This window comes from Lygodium microphyllum, chromosome 26 (genome assembly GCF_053477565.2).
Source record: "Lygodium microphyllum isolate KBCC chromosome 26, Lygodium_microphyllum_v1.1.10, whole genome shotgun sequence".
Lineage (NCBI taxonomy): Eukaryota > Viridiplantae > Streptophyta > Polypodiopsida > Schizaeales > Lygodiaceae > Lygodium > Lygodium microphyllum.
The window spans coordinates 78,419,694-78,436,563 of record NC_141160.1 but is presented as its reverse complement, the minus strand read 5'-3'; the positions used below and the strand labels follow the sequence as shown (position 1 = coordinate 78,436,563).

At 40.2% G+C, this 16,870-nt stretch overlaps 1 protein-coding gene across 1 annotated transcript in view; it reads right to left on the bottom strand.

The window, feature by feature from the left end:
* Positions 1–16,870, bottom strand: part of ASHH1 (SET domain group 26) — a 134,616-nt gene that overhangs the window by 82,644 nt on the left and 35,102 nt on the right. Inside the window, exons 3-4 of the mRNA XM_087668217.1 lie at positions 14,307–14,371; positions 14,053–14,209 (exon numbers count right to left, since the gene is read on the bottom strand). Coding sequence (XP_087524343.1) covers positions 14,053–14,209; positions 14,307–14,371 — 222 coding nt within the window. The remainder of the gene's footprint in view (positions 1–14,052; positions 14,210–14,306; positions 14,372–16,870) is intronic.

The window sequence follows — 16,870 nt, the reverse complement described above, 5'->3', positions numbered from 1 at the left end:
AGCTTGCACCTTTAGAGCTGTTTCTCCTTCCAATTTTGCCACCAAGTCTTTAAAGTGCATAAATACATCTAATTTTGCCTTCAAACCATACATCCAAGTGTACCTTGAGCAGTCATCAATAAATATAACAAAATACAAATGACCACCAAGTGCTCTAGTCCTCGTAAGACCACACACATCAGAGTGTATGAGATCCCATTTCCAGGCAGAACGCACTGCACCATCCTGCTTGAAAGCAAACATGTGCATTTTCCCAAGAGTGCAACCCTCACAAGCATGGAAGGTGGAGTATCCAAAGTAGGCAAAGCATCTACCATCTCACACCTTTGGAGAGTCATGACTGCCAAAGCTCATGTGACCATTGCGAGGGTACCCAAGCTCCGCATTGTGCATAGCAAGCATAAGAGTGCTAATTGCCAAAGCATCATGAGAACACCTCTCATATGTGTCCAACAAAAATAGGTCCGTACACAAGGTACCTGAAAATCAAACAGCATAATCCATCTCTCTGTCTTTGACAATACACTTGTCATCCTTAAAGAGAACCTGATATCCATACTTATTAAAAGATGAAATGAACAATAAGCTCTTTGTGATACCAGGCACAAAGAAAACATCAAGAAGCATGAAATTTGAACCATCTGCAACAGTGATCAACATTGAACTTATGCCATATACATCATAGTTGCTATTATTAGCACACATAACACACTTTCCTACAGGGGTTGAATGCAAAGATATAAACAAACACTTCCATGAAGTCATGTGCTTGTGTACCCCACTATCAAAATACCATGTTGTGTTTTAGCAGCATTAAATGCACTATCAACCATGGATGTGTCATAATTGCATGTCAAGAAAGCATGGTTCTCCTCTACAAAGTTGATTGTAGCATCCCAATCTAAAGACCAAGTAGCGGATGTCTCCTAAACATCCAAACTGGAGTCCTTTTTCTTCTCCTTGGCCAACCTTTTCTTGCATTCATCAATGTACTGCCCTCATTTCTTGCAGTAGTGACATTTCCCCTTTTTCTTTGTCTTCTCTATCTCTTGGGCAGCCTTGTTTGATTGCTGTCTTGAATCAGCCTTTTGCTGATTTTTAACAAACTACTTTGTTTTGCCTTGCTCTTATATTTAGAAAGCATGGCAACATCCCTTGACCTCATGGCAACATTCCATCAAGTCTATTCCTCTGGTAACAAGAGGCCTTCCAACTCCACAAAAGTAAGACACTACTGCCCCCCTCAATGATAAATTCAACGAGGTATGGAAACCAAGATAAGACTCAGGGAGTGAGTTCAAAGAGACATTCACCATTTCTGCACCCAAAACAACCTCATCAATGTTCCACAACTGCTCATGGATATCCTACAAGTGTGTAAGGTGATCAATCATGCTATCATCCTCATTCATATATGCATTAGCCAATTCCCTCTGTAAGTAGGAGATTATGGCCTCATTACGAGCTACAAACGCACAATCCAAAATATCCCATACTACTTTAGAGATCCTACATGACTGTATATGAGGTATGATGGCTCTCTTAACTGACAAGAATCAATGACAAATCCTATGCATCTTTCGAGTCCCATCTCTTCCGATCTGTTGTAGGAGGAGCAAGGGCAACAACTAGAGTAACAACAAGAGCAAATTGCTGTTCTCTAGCACCATGCTAAGGTTTCTAAGCAAGCGAGCGAGCTCATCCAATCTTCGTAAATCACCTGAAACATAATCCTAGAGATCCTTTGCAACGAGATTTCAAGTAAATCACTCAGATGTCTAAGGTGCAAGCCCCAAATTTTGTCACCTCAAGATGTGCGCACACACTTCAAGTGACACTAGATAGCAAAGGATGTGAGTAGATGTAGTGTTGGTTAGACTAACTTTATGGTGGTGCTGCGAAGAACAGTGGTGTTGGATCCGCAATCAGGCTAAGGCGGCAAACTTGGGCACAATAGGCGCACTGGGCAACGGTGCTGCTAGCCAACAAGTTACAGATGGCAACAAAGGAGGCATTAGCACTCACAAAGCTGCACGAAGATGGCGCAAGGCGGAGGATAGATCAACAAGAACAGCATCAAGCTGGCGACCTGCTAGTGAACAAGATTGGGGGCAATGACACTACTAGCACCACAGCTACTAGCGGCATGCAAGACAAGAGGCAACAAGCAAGGCAAGAGACACACTGGACAATGCGCGGAGCAAGTAGGCAACCGGACAACTGCTAGGCAACACTATCTGTAGCAACTGATGCAAGTGGTGCAGCTGGACGCATTTTATGGAGAGGCAACGACAAAGGTGGACCTAGTGGCACTTCCTCCTCCACGAACAAAGCCGGTGGCGGCATAAGCACTCAACTCTAATACCAAATGTTGGATCTAACTACCAATGGAGGAGAGGGAAAGCCAAAGAGTAAGAGTAGCCAGTGAGTAGACAATGTGAGCTGAAAGTGATAGATTATACTTATTGAACTCAAAGTGAGAGTGAAAGTACAACCTTCAGTCTAAGGTAGACCAAACCCCTTACTTAACTCAAGTTAGCTAGCTCTAGAACTAACTCTAGAAGTGGTGACACAACTCATTAACATAGTTGCCTTCACACTACAAACCAACTAAGTAAAACATTAGGCACTACCCATAGATTTCGTAAATTCTGACAACCAATTCAAGGATGCACGTCAACTAACTGAGAACGTACCAAAACTATAGAGCTAATGGTTATCTGACTTTGGGAGCCCAAAGGGCCATTCCAAAGAGGCCAAGGCATTGAACAAAGAGTACCTATCAAATGGCGTACCACGACCTGCAAAGGCAATGAAACTTCTTTTGACTTTTTTTTTTGGGGTTGTTTTTTTAAGTGTATGCCCATGCGAAAATACAAAGACAACTTAGGTCTAGTCTCCATCGGTGTGCTTACTGCTTGTAATCTTGGAAGCCAAATCTCTCAAGGAGTTTACCAATATATTTGGATTGTGACCATCCAATGCCTCTAGCATCACAAATAAACTGAGTGTTCAAATCGCAATGCAAAGGCCCCAAATCTGACATATCAAAAGTTTGCTGCAAATTTTTCTTAAATGCTGAAATTTGGTCAACATATGTCCCCTGTAAGCAGAAGATCGTCCACAAAAAGACAGATGACCACCAAGGATCCCCCATCTTTGCACATGTAAAGAGTAGACTCTGATGAGTTGTTTATGAACCCTTGGCTAAGTAAGAAGGCATCAATGTCTACATACCAAGCTCATGGAGCTTGTTTCAAACCATAAAAGGCCTTTTTTAGCTTGCATACCAAGCGTTCTAATCCTTTAACTGCAAAACCAATGGGCTGTTGTACATACACTTCTTCCTAAAGTTTCCCATGTAAAAATGTAGTTTTAATGTCAAGCTAGTACACGATCCAGCCAAAATGGGCAGCCAATGCAACCATACACTTAGTAGTGGTCATACAAGATGTAGGAGCAAGCACCTCCTCATAATTAATGCATTTCTTTTGCACATAGTCTTTTGCCATAAGCCTGGCTTCATACTTATCAATGGATCTATCCACTTTTCGTTTCAACTTATAAACCCATTTAGTACCAATGGCCTTCTTCCCAACAGGCAATGTAACTAAATCCCATGCTTGATTCTTCATGATAGAATCATATTATGCTTGCATTGTTGCCATCCAATGCACACACTACCGTGCATCCTCCAAAGAATCACACTCATCATCGCGTGTGTTCGCTACTGTAACAAACTCCATAGCATTAGCATAATCCTGCAGATGTGTTAGTCTTCAAGTACGGCCAGGAAGAGGAGCATTCAAATGACTACCTTGCATAGTCAACAAATACCATCTAGATATGCACCTAGCCTGTTGTTCAACATCTTGCTCAATATTCAAATCAGCCATAGGTCGAATTTCTGCATTATCTAATGGAGCAGCTAGTTGAACATTTTGTTCATTTAATGGAGCTCCAACTATATCATCAAAAGAAATGGGCAACAACCCTTCAAACATATATTTTGCAACCTGATATGTGTCATAGCCAACAAGAGATAATTTTGATTTTTCATCAAAAATCACATCTCTACTAGCCAAAACTTTCTTGGAAACAAGATCATACAATCCGTACCCTTTGCTTTCGCTATTGTACCTCACAAATATACATTTGACAACATTATCATCCAACTTTTTTCTCAACTCTTTGGGAATATATGCATATGCAAGACACCCAAAGGTATGAAAGTGACCAACTAAAGGTTTACGACTATTCCAAGCCTAAAAAGGCGTAATTATTTTCAATGCTTCAATAGGGCACCTATTCAAAACGTGACAAGCACACATAACTACTTCCATTCAAAAAACATGTAGCAATTTCTTAGCTTTCAGCATACATCTAGTCATCTCCATGAATAACTGATTCTTTCTTTCTGCAACCCCATTCTATTGGGGAGTATATGCTAATGTGGAATACCTCTTTGCTTAAGAAAGGAATTCAGTAATGAAGACATATATTTTCCCCCTCGATCCAAACGAAGAGTCTTAATCTTATAGCCAAATTGATTTTCCACAAGTGTAGTAAAAGCCAAAAATGCATCATACACTTCTGACTTTTTAATCAATAAAAAAACCCAACAAAAACATGTCAATTCATCAATGAAGGTAACGAAGTAAAAACATCCACCCAATTACTTTGTCTACATGGGTCCACATATATCTAAATGCACAATCTGTAACTTGGCCTTAGCTCTGAAAGCAACAACACAAGGGAAAGAAAACTGATGCATTTTTCCCAAAATGCATCCCTCACAAATATGCTCAAGAGGTCTCTCCAAGAGAGGTAAGCCTTCCAGCATCTGAGTACACTGCACAAACATCACACTGCCATAATTCACATACCCCATACGAGCACGCCATAACTTTGCATGTAACATAGCAAGAGTAAGAGAAGATGCCAAATAAGCTGATTGATTAACAGAGTGGACATCTAACTCATAAAAGTCCATGACATAATGTGCCAGTGAGCACCAAAGTCAAGAATTCCTTATCCCTGACCATGCACTTATCATCATCAAAACTGGCCTGCATTCCACGTTTTGCTAAAGAATAAATGGACAATAAATTCTTCTTTATCCATGGCACATATAAAGCATCGTACAAACGGAGAGAAGAGCCATCAGTGGCTTTCAAAACAATCTCTCCAACACCTCTAACAAGATAAGATACATTGTTGGCACATTGTACAAATTTGTCAACAGGAGAAACAACAATAGAAGTAAACAAATCCTGCAAAATGTGCTTAAAAGTATCATTGTCAAAAAACCAAGTACTAGCATCCTCAGTAGAGCTGAATGCTCTATCTCCCTAAGAAAAATCATAATTGCAAGTATAAAAATAATAGTCATGGTCAATGACAAAAAACACGAACTCTACGACAGTAAAAGTAGAAGGTGCATCTAAAACTGGCATCCCACACTCCTTTTTCTCCTTAGTAATGTGTTTCCTACATTCTATGATATAATGACTTGGCTCTTTACAATAATGGCACTTGCCTTTCTTAGCTTGTATGCCCCTTACTTCTTGTTGTTTTGTGAAGTTCCAAAACTCTATGAAGCATTCTTGGGCTGATTGCCCTTACCTTTCTGCTTTGCCATAAAAGCTTACTTAGAAGCCACTACATCCGCACCACTATTCTTCATTGTTTGCTCTTTTTCCAACAATAAGCTAACCAATAGAAGAAAAGTAAGTGGCTACGGAGAAACCCTCATTGTAAGATTCAATGCAGTGTGGAAGGCCAAATAAGACGGTAGCAAAGAGTTCAAAGTAGTGGAAATCGTCTAAGCATCAAAATAATACTCATCTACATTGATCAACTACTCCCACAAGTCTTGGATTTTATTAAGGTGTGATCTTGCATAGCATCACCTTCTTCCATCTTCACATTTTCAAGCTCCTTCTTTTAAAAAAAATGTTCTGCCTCATTCTTACCTAGCAAACATGTGCTCAAGTGTAAGCCATGCTACTCATGAAGTAGTAGCAGAATGAATATGCACAATTATCGACCATTGAACTACCAATGAAATAAGTGACAATGCTTGGGTATCCCTAGTGTCCCGAGCCCTCTGAGCCTTTGAGGTGGTAGCTATGCGGCAACTTCTTGCCTTTGTTTGCATCCTGCTGCTTGTCGAAAGGTTGTTGTTGCACCCTCTTGCCTTTGACCACGACCTCCTGCTTAAGGAGGGCTTGCAGGAGCCAAATCACTAGGACGTACTTCTTCCCCACTAACATAATCCTGAAGACCTTTTGCAACAAGCACATTTTTCATCATAAACGACCACAAAGAATAGTTGTCATCATCCAATCTATCCTCTTTCGAAACATAAGTGAAGACATCATTCTGTCCATGAGCTGCCATGATAAATGTCACTTAATCAAATGCAAAAAGAGCAATTACAAAAGCTGGCTAAGCTGAAAATCTTCAAATTCCCAGAAATTATAGCAAATACCAACCTGTAATCAACCAAATTTAGTCAAAAGAACCACCAAATCATGTCACACTTAACCAATACTACCTCAACGTGCTGAAATCTTTCAGATTTCAGCAAACAACACGCCGTCCAAGGCAATAAGAGTGCTCAGCATCACTAAAAACACAAAATCCCCAAAATTTTGATTGTCCAATGTGTGTAGTTTTAGTCAATTTCAAACCAAAAACACATTACATGTGCCAATGTCTACCAAAGATACAAATCAATCTCCTATAGAAGGAAGATAATCCAAGAAATCCTCGCAATGAAGTAGAATTTTATGGTATGGGCCAATCTTTAATGCACTATACTTTCTTTGGATCAACCATGATTCCTTTCTCACCAACTATATGACCCAAATATTCCACTTCATCAGCCATAAAAGTACACTTGCTTTCTTTTGCAAAAAGCATGTGTCTTCTCAAAGTAAGGAGAACTTCTCTGACATGTTCCAAATGTTCTTCCCTATTCTTGCTATAGATGAGAATATCATCAAAGAATACCAAGACTGATTTAAACAAGAATGGCTGCAAAATCTTGTTCATAAGTGCTTGGAAGGTTGCAGGTGCATTGGAAAGTCCGAATGGCATGACTAGGAAGTGGTAGAGACCTCTTTCTGTCCTAAAAGCTGTCTTGTACTCATCCCCTGCTTTCATTCTAATTTGATGATACCCTGATCTTAAATCGATCTTGGTGAAAACCTTTGCATCCTTGAGTTCATCCAACAAATCATCTATGCGGGGAATTGGGTACCTGTTCTTCACAGTGCTCTTATTCAGATCTCTATGGTCAATACACATCCTAAATGATCCATCTTTCTTCTTGACAAGTAGTACGGAAAAAGCAAAAGGTGACTGACTAGGCTGAATAAATCCCATTTCCAGCAAGTCTTTAACCTGTTTCTCTACTTCTTCTCTCTCACACTTGGATAATCTATAAGGAGGTTTATTGATGGGTTTAGTGTCAATCATTAAATCAATAGGATGATCCACTTCTCGCTGAGGAGGCAACGATGTAGGTGGCTGAAATATGTCCTTAAACTCTTCCAAAAGTTTACATAGACATGGATCTTGCTCCTTAGGTGAAGTAGATTGCTGATTTTCATCTGCCTTTGATAGAAGAAGTGTGAAAATGCAAGACATAGCATTGATTTCCCTCTTCATCTTTTTTTTTACTGATTATTTCCACTTGTTTCCTCTCAATGCCATTAAGTTTTACTTGCTGCCCATTCCAAGTAAACTCCATAAACATCTGGTTAAGATCCAAGGAAAATTTTCCAAGCTGTTTAAGCCAATCGCAGCCAATGATGATGTCAATAGGACCCATATCTAGGACAATCAAGTCTGTCATAATAGTGCAAGACTGTGATAGTTCAATAGGAGTCTGCCGGCATATCTCTTTACTCAACTCTTGAGCTCCATTTGCCACTTGTACCTTCAATAGGGAATCCATTTCTTGTGGTAATAACTTCAGCTCATACAATGACTTAGCATTGACAAAACTATGTGTACTACCCATATCAATGAGAATATGAGCAACCTTTGAATTTATAGTACATTTGAGCCGAAGTGTATTTTCACCCTTACAACCCATCCATGCATCCTGAGATATGGAACATAGCATGGGTTGACAAGAAACCATAGAACCACCTGGATCATAGGGAAAGCTATTGACCGGCTCTAAATCCTCCTGCACATCTTGGTCCTCTTGATCACGCATGTCTTCATATGTGGGGACTGCATCCACTTGCAAAAGAGAATCTTCATTACTTCTTCATCCTCAAATTCTTCTATATTCGACATGTTTAACTTTGCTATGTATCCCTTGCACTTCTGTTTATGTTCAGGAGACCACTTCTCTCCACACTTGTAACATAGGCCCTTGGTTTTGTTATTGGAAAGTGCTTTATTGTTGTTGGCAATGGGATATGGTTTGGCTGCAGCTTCAATCCTCTTGAAATCTCCTTTTGAATCAGCATTACTCCTAAAATTAGTGCCCTGTCTTGAAGCATAAGCTGTAGGATATATAGGCACCCTACTGGAATTATTTGAGAACCTATTTTCAGCTCTATTTCTTTCTCTTTGTTGCCTGAACTGCTGTCCAAATCTCATGGACTGATTTGCTTGATAATGTGTCCCTGTTTTGGGCTGAAATGCAGTCAACTCTCTTCTATACTTTTGGCTATACCTTTCGGCATATTGTATGGCTGCATGTACACTAGTTGGTTTGGCTGCTCCAACTTCAGTTGAAAGGTTAGGATCAGGACCAAAGATGTACTTATTTAACTTGGCTGCATCGGAGATACCTTCGACATACATGAAAAGATTTAAGAATTGGCTGGAATAATCCCTTACGGAAGATCCCCTTTGCCTAAGATACCATCTTCGTTCAAGTCTTTCCTTTTCCATGGGTGACACTACATATGGTCCAAACCATCGCTTGGCTAACTTTCTATGAGCACTATAATGATTGTCCAGGCTGCTATCATAGACAAGTACCCAATCATTCTCTTGAATAGCTCTTGGACGGAGTCGATGATGCTTGTCAAACCTCTTCTTATTCTTTAATCTTGCTGTTTTCAGCCTTTCAATGGCTGTCTTGACATCTTTTGGCCTTCTTTCAAGTTGCCTTATGCGCAAAGTCAGCAACTCTTCTCTAAATACTTGAGTCATGGCTGATTTAAACTCATCCCAAGATTGAAAATTTTCCCCTATCTTGCACATGTATCTCCACCAAGTATGTGCATACCCTTCTAGGTGTAGGGCTGCATAACAAATCTTTGCTTATTCGTTGCGAGGGTAAAGAGTGAAGTACATTTCCAATTTATTGATCCACTCCTCAAGCTCGGTTGGTAAAGGGTTATCTCCTTTGAAATTTGTTATATTGATCTTATCCTTGTATTCTTTATCATAGTGATACCTGAAATCTGCCATAGCTGGGGTTTCATGTAAGCTTCAAGACTCCAATGTCGTAAAGAAGAAGATGTTTGAGGCCAAGATGCCATAGTGCTCAATGCTTGAAGCATCCAATCGATTTGATCACGTGGTAAGAAGACATGCTGAAAACTGGCGCAAAATTGCTGATCACAGACTCCTCTACCAACGTGAGTAAATCGATGAAAAGTATACCATATAGGTATTCTATGGCAAGCTTATAACGCAAGGAAGACTCCTACCAAGCCGTTTGATGGATAGAAGCCATGGGAGGAAGATATGAGCAAAGATCTCTATGGCAGTTTGTAGGGAAGCTTGAGAGAAAGAGGAAAGAGAAGAAGAATCCCTTGGTTAACATATAACCCTGTTTACTCCTTCCTAATCCCTGTTTAACTCCAGTTAGTCCAATCTCCCTCCAAAATGACCTATGAATTGACCACAAGCCGTTATTTTCACCATAGAACCTCCAAGACCCTCAAAAATAGTGACGACTTAATGCAGATAGCCATGGCTAGTCACAGTTTGAACTGTAACTAAGCTTGTGACCAAATCTTATCCTCCCAGTTACCCTGTAACAAGTCTGTGACTAAATTTCACCATGAAAATGACCCTTCCCATGGATCAAAATCCGTGCTCTGATACCAATGAAATGATACTTTGTCATATCCAAGAAAATACAAGAAAACTAACAAGAAATGCTTCCAAGAAATGCTAGAAACAAACCATAGCTTGCCATTCATATTCAATGAGAAGAAGAAATACAAATGTTGAAGCCATGGTTGCTTGTTGAGAATACTATGATGATGGCTGCTGCAAGGTACACACCCTTTGCAATGGTGGGGAAGGAAGAAACCTTCTAGCTCCAAGAAGTGGAGTTTCAAGAAATGAATTGAAAAAGGTGTGTTACATTGGCACTCTCTTGCCTTTTATACTCTAGCCTAAAATAGACTAATTGGCCTAATTAAAGTAGCATGAAAATTGCTTTATTACATTGGACAATGCTCAAACCATGGACAGCAAGCTGAAAATGTTGCTATTGGGCAAGATACATGACCTTCAAGGTATAAGGAGGTTGATGACCAACAAAGTGAAAAGGAATTTTTGATAACTAGTTTAAGAATCGGATAAGGACAACAACAAATCTCTTTGCTGAATTGGCAAAGGATCCTCAATTTTACCCGATTTTTGAATGCTCCATAGAAGGACAGCAAAGGCAAGAAGAAGAAGACGTCTTCCTTTCATTTGAAGCTCCCAAAGATACTAATGAAACAAAACAGTTGGTACCTACAAGGCAAGGAATGCAAATGCAAGGCCATCACGGAAGTGCCAATCCAATAGATTTTGGACAGCAGAGCATGCATACTATGATGGGGCAGCCTGGATTTTTTGGTGGAAGCACAATTTTTCATGCTGCGGTTGGACAAGGACTGTCGCAAGGACGTGAAAATTTGATGCTTTGCTTATGATTAATTGACATTTGATTAAATGATTAATCAAATGTGCAATTAAAAGATACCTCGGAAGAGAAGCCACAAGCTTCATGTCTCCATATTGAAAGGAATACAAAGGCCTAGCCACCAAGTCATGGCACAAACATCCAAGGCCTCGAACTAAGTAGAACTTGTTGATCCTCAGTACTAATAAGTGAGATGGTATCGTGATGTCAACCATCCCAAGAAGGTAAAGGATTTTCAACAAGGTATAAGAACGATCACACGATGAGTAAGGACCCCCTCTAAAGTTGGAGGAATGAGTCCCACTCTAACGTCAAAGAAAGATGATCCCTCTTTGAATCCCCCTTTGAGAGAGAGAAGGAATATAAAAACTCATGGAACACAACCTCTAGAGCATCTAATGACAAAGGAAATACCGCTGGTACTATCGAAGAAGGTATATGGGGCTCTAATGAAACAGAAGCCAAATAGCATCCAATGGTGGCCTCTCAAAACTAAGTAGAAGATGGATGGGAGGAAGAGCTATCACACAATAACAAGGGACAACAACATCTGTCTCTTAGTGGAGTGGACCATGGAGCAAGAGAAGTGGAAGGAGTAGAACAACCATTTTGTCTCTTGAAGGAGCACATTCTCAAGGAGACGCTACCCAACAACCATTGTCTCTCAATGGAGCGAATTGCAAAACTGCAAGCCATGGAAGCCACTGGACCTAAAATGGGTGAAGAAAACCTCCACAACGCATTGCGGGGGTCTCCAAGAGAGCTTATCACCGTGTGGGGGTCTTAAAGTCTCATTTTGCTCGCAAGGGCTTAGTATGCATCAGATGCATCTTATTGCCTTGAGCATAAAAATATGATAGCCGATGTAGAATGACCTTTATGGCCCAAAACGATAAGGTGGCACAAGGCATACCTGGGCAAAGACGCATATACCCTAATGGGGTAGGGAGCAAAAATGAATGATGACAATCTTCCATGGTATGACCTTTCTTACTGTAGAAGAAGCACCCAGTCGTCTATCCTTCTGTCTTGGGAGAAGCCATGGCACTGATGTGTCAAACTTGTAAAGGGAGGGTGGAGACAAAAAATAATGGTATTCTCCCAATGGCACAGCAGAAATAGGAGGGAATTTGAGAGAGTTGTCCATCCCGCAGCCTTCATCTTCATTGATGAAGAGGATCATTAGCTCTCAAAACATCTCTACTCTAATATCATGTCAAGAAAAATGATGGTACAATATACACTCATACCATATAAGAGAGAGACTAGGATTTGCAAGGAGAAACAAAGAGTGTATGGCAAACACTCAGAGAAGAAAACTCAAAAGAAGAGTGAAGAATGATGAACATTAAATAATGCTGAATAAATCATGCTATTATAATGGAGAAAAACTTTGAGATGATTGCATTGTCCTGGCTGATCAAGTGGCACCATCTATAGGGACATTAGGAACTAGACATTAATTAATTAATTAATGTTAGTTCAAGGCCTAATAAATGCTAAAGATTAGTTGGATGTAAATTTGGCCTAGTTGATTCAATTGTTGGTTAGTATAGTTATTTTTCCGAGCAAGAATTAATAATTAAATTAATTTTCATCATTAATATTCTGAAAATTAATTTATTTAGGTTAAAAATTGCTGAAAAATGCAATTAGAAGGCTACCACTTGGCAAAACTTCCCCATGCAAGTGAGGAGAAGGCAATTAGAGGCTATTGAAGCCTCATTCCAGCATGGTGGAGATTGGGAGAGGAAGAGAGAGAGCTGCTCCTGCAATTTTCCAGCCATTGGAGGCTATCAAAGAGCTATCCCTAGCTGATCAAGAGGCCATTGGAGGCAAGTGGCAATCCCTGTGGGATGTCTACACGCAAGTGACAACAAGTTTAGGGCCCACAAGGGCAAGTGATTGCATGTGGGGCTCCTGATTGTGGGTTGCAGCCAATCAGTCATTCATAGCAAGGCAATATTAAATTTCTGCCAATTTTGGCAATGGAACTCTGAAATTTCTCTCTCTCTAGCTTCTTCTCCATCCTTTCAGCCAATTCACAGCTTCCCTCAAGAGATCTCGACCTAATTCTGTCCCAACAGGGTATAACTGAAGAATTTCTGCTGCTAAACCCTAATTTACAGCAAAAATTAGGGTGTACCAGCCATCCTGGGAAGAGTGCTCAAAAATTGGGACCTAATACTTGAAATTCAGCAGCTGAATTTGGGGATTTCAGAGAATTTCAAGAAGCCAGCCAACTAACAGTAAGTTTGGGGCAGAATTTGTCGCCCAATGAGCAAATTAAAGGCCAATCCCCAAGCAAAACAAGGGGTAAATTGGTTTGAAGGCTTGCTAGTTGCTATGGACAGCAAGATGTATTGAAGATTGAAGGAAATCAAGCTAGATCTCAATGTACTTCAACCTTTAGCAATATAAGTTAAATAAATACCACAAGGGGTGCTAGTTTTGGGGACAACAACCTGTCCATTATCCAAGATTAAGTGATGAATTGTGCATTTCAATTTATGTGCTTTTTTGCTTATTGATATTTAATCAGGTTATTACAAAATGAGGGGGAGAGAAATGAAGTGTGAGCATGTAGCCACTGGTTTTGAATACACCTGCCAGATGTTTTCGGAAATCCAAATGTCTTCAAGCTTTTGAAAACAAACAGATCCAAAAACTTAGACTGTGGCCACATGAAATTACATACAAGGTGAAATCCTAGGACCAAGATGTATTCTTTCCTTTAACCCTAACCAGCTTTGTATGGCATAGTAATCTCCTCCACACTCCAATACCTTTTTCCTAAATTTCAAACTAGTTCTCTGAAGAAGAATGATCATATTTGCAACAATAGCTTTCATGCATATCTTAATTGAATGTCTCCAAAGAAAATAAACTACAACAACTCAACAAACTTTTGACACAAACTTGCAAATAGATGTGCAGTTTCTATCCAGCCGATTGCAGAAAAATATTATGGGCAGATAAAAGGTGCTGGACTGTTATAATATGAATCAATACACCAAGACTACCATTTATAAATCTTAGTGTGGTAAACAGAAATTCAAAGAATTAACTGACAAGAGAGAAAACTTGGCTCATACTCAAAAGCCACTTTGAAACACTCAAACACAAGGACCAGAAAGGCACAGCACTACCTGGTTTTTACACAGTTCTCCACAGGGACAAAATCCAGGTGTGCACTCATTGCTGGTGAGGAAGTTTAAGCAACGATCTCCACAAGCAGAGTCAATGTCACCTTTTACGACTTTGCAAGAACATATAGGTATATCATCCTCGGATAGCTGCTTATGTCTATTGATAAACTAAAAAAAGGTTCATGTCATCATTTCTGCAAGACAACCCGAAAGTAAAATAATCCAGAACTTGAAAGGATTTGAGAACCACTTACCTACGATGGATGAATTCATTACAATCTATCTGTGTGTAAGGAATTGGAACTTCAACTACAACATCCTGCAAATATATTTCAGGACAGTAGAATGACAGAAATTCAATTATTGCATCCAACATGATGGCACTAAAAATCTACATTTTCTGCTTTTTCACATTAACATTGTCTAGCCAAGTAGTGCGTGCAACATCTGAGATTCATCAGAAAAATCTAATACAGCATCAACACCTTGCTTCTTTACCTAGTAACACATTATAAATATTCATGGTGTTAGCTATCTGGGGGTTTCCTTTTCATCACTTAATAGCATAAAGGTTAAAAGACCTATTTTGACTCTCTTGGCGAGGCACAAAAGAGAGATTTCCAGGCTTGCCACCCCGATTGGTTGATGGTTTCCTCTTTTTTCCAAAGCAAAAACCAGATGGGTTGAGTAATTTGTCGCAAATGAGACTTCGGGCAAGAGAGCAAAGCAAGGTAATATGAGACCATTGGTATCATGATTGTCGGCTATTTTTAATCTTACATGGAAAGGCCAAGCTTGTGATTTCCAATACACAAATTTTTGTAGCCATGGTCGAGGTGAGATAACCAAGACCACAGATCCTGTTTCAAAACTGCTGAAGGAGAGGCATTCTAGTCTTGGCATTCCGGGCCATCCATGAGTCGATGTCTAGAAGTCGAATGCCATAGGTCAACATACATATTAAAATCACCCATGATAAAGCCAAGTCTTCCAAGGGAGAGAGACATGCTCTCAACTAGTGCCATAGCTCACAACGACAAGGAATATCATTAGCAGCATAGAGATCCACCAGCCATAGCACTTCCCCATCATAACTAATTGCCAATACACAAACTTTTGTAGCCATGGTCAAGGCGAGATAACCAAGACCACGGATCCTGTTTCAAAACAACCAAAGCAAAGGTGTTCCAATCTTGGCATTCCAAACTCGGCATTCTAGGCCATCCATGAGTCCATGTCTAGAAGTCGAATGAGATGGGTCAACACACATTGAGATTGCCCATGATAAAGCTAGGTCTTCCAAGAGGGAGCCATGCTCTCAACTGATGCCATAACTCAAAACGACTAGGAACATCATTAGGAGCATAGAGACCCACCAGCCATAGCACTTCCCCATCGTAAGTAATTTCCACAACTATCAATCTACCTGATGCATCTCTCCTGATCACTACTGGCTGAAATTTCTCTTAGACAATTAGCAGCACACTGGAGTGGGTTCTTGTAGAAAGACTAGCATAGAAAGCTTGAAGCAGTGATAATGTAGGGTTCTCCCTACTTTATGACTCTTATGCTCCATCACATAGGCATTAGAGTGCAAGGTTTGTCACATAGCATGCTACTTGCCATGTGTGCAAATACCCCAAACATTCCATGTAGCAATTTTCATGATGAAAGGAGATCAAGTGTGGGGTTGCAGCTAACTCATTGCAGCTTTATTTGCTAGAACAGCAAGAACATCCTCATCCAAAACTACCAACACGGTGAAGGCGTTTGTCCCATTATCACGAGCTTTAGAAGTTGAGGGCTGATCCACATCCATCGTGCTGCGGTGCAGGTATCTACAATCCCATGAAGTAATGACTTTACCGCGGTAATCAAAGGCCAAACACTTAGGAGAAGCATGTAATAGGTCTTGTCAAGCCTTAGCATTAGAGGTTGCCTTGATGCTCAAAGGTGTAACACCAACACCTTAGGACAGAGGCTTGTCCTTACGGCGCACATCCTCCAAGGAACCAATGTTCTATATGTCATTTGACTTTTTGCCCTTTCTTGGCTGCAACTCTTGCCAACCATGGGTATCATTAGTGAGAGGTGAAAGCAATTGTTTGCCTTTGCCCAAATTTGCCCCCACAGGCTGGGCATCTATTCACACGTGAGGCAAAACCATCCTGTTGTACATTAGGAACATCATTCGCATGTCTTGTCTCTTCTTTGCTTTCAATAAATTTCATTACAAAGTAACCTAATTGTCCCCAATTGAAGCAATGTTCTGCAAAGACTCCCCATTTGAGACAAGAATGCAAAGTATGCATACCAAGGAAATTCACCCGTAGCCAAGTGGGACGCTTGCAAGAGGTATTCCAAAGCATGCACATTCTATTTCTATTGATGGCTAGAGTACTCCAAGATACCAACACTTCATCAATCTTGGTCATGGCATCAAGCAAAAGGATCCAATACATGGCTGGGCAACCCTCCACTTCCACCCAAATCGAGCATTCCTGCTTTAGCAATTCTATGAAGTCTGCAATTGGGCACCATGGGATAGCATGCACTAGTTTGCGATCATAAAACAAAGGCAGCTTGCTTAAAAGCACATCACACTTATGAGGAAATTGGAGCAAGGCCTCATAAAACCCCCTTGAGCCCACAAAAATGTCCTCCACACAATCCTCTTGCACAACACTTATCAACACTTTCTTTGTATCCACAATAGTAACAATGACATCACTCTCTTCAAAGTCATTGCAATTATTCTATTATGTTGCACATACTCCCCAAGTAACATGTTGGCAAATTCCAAAAGATGCTCCCAATC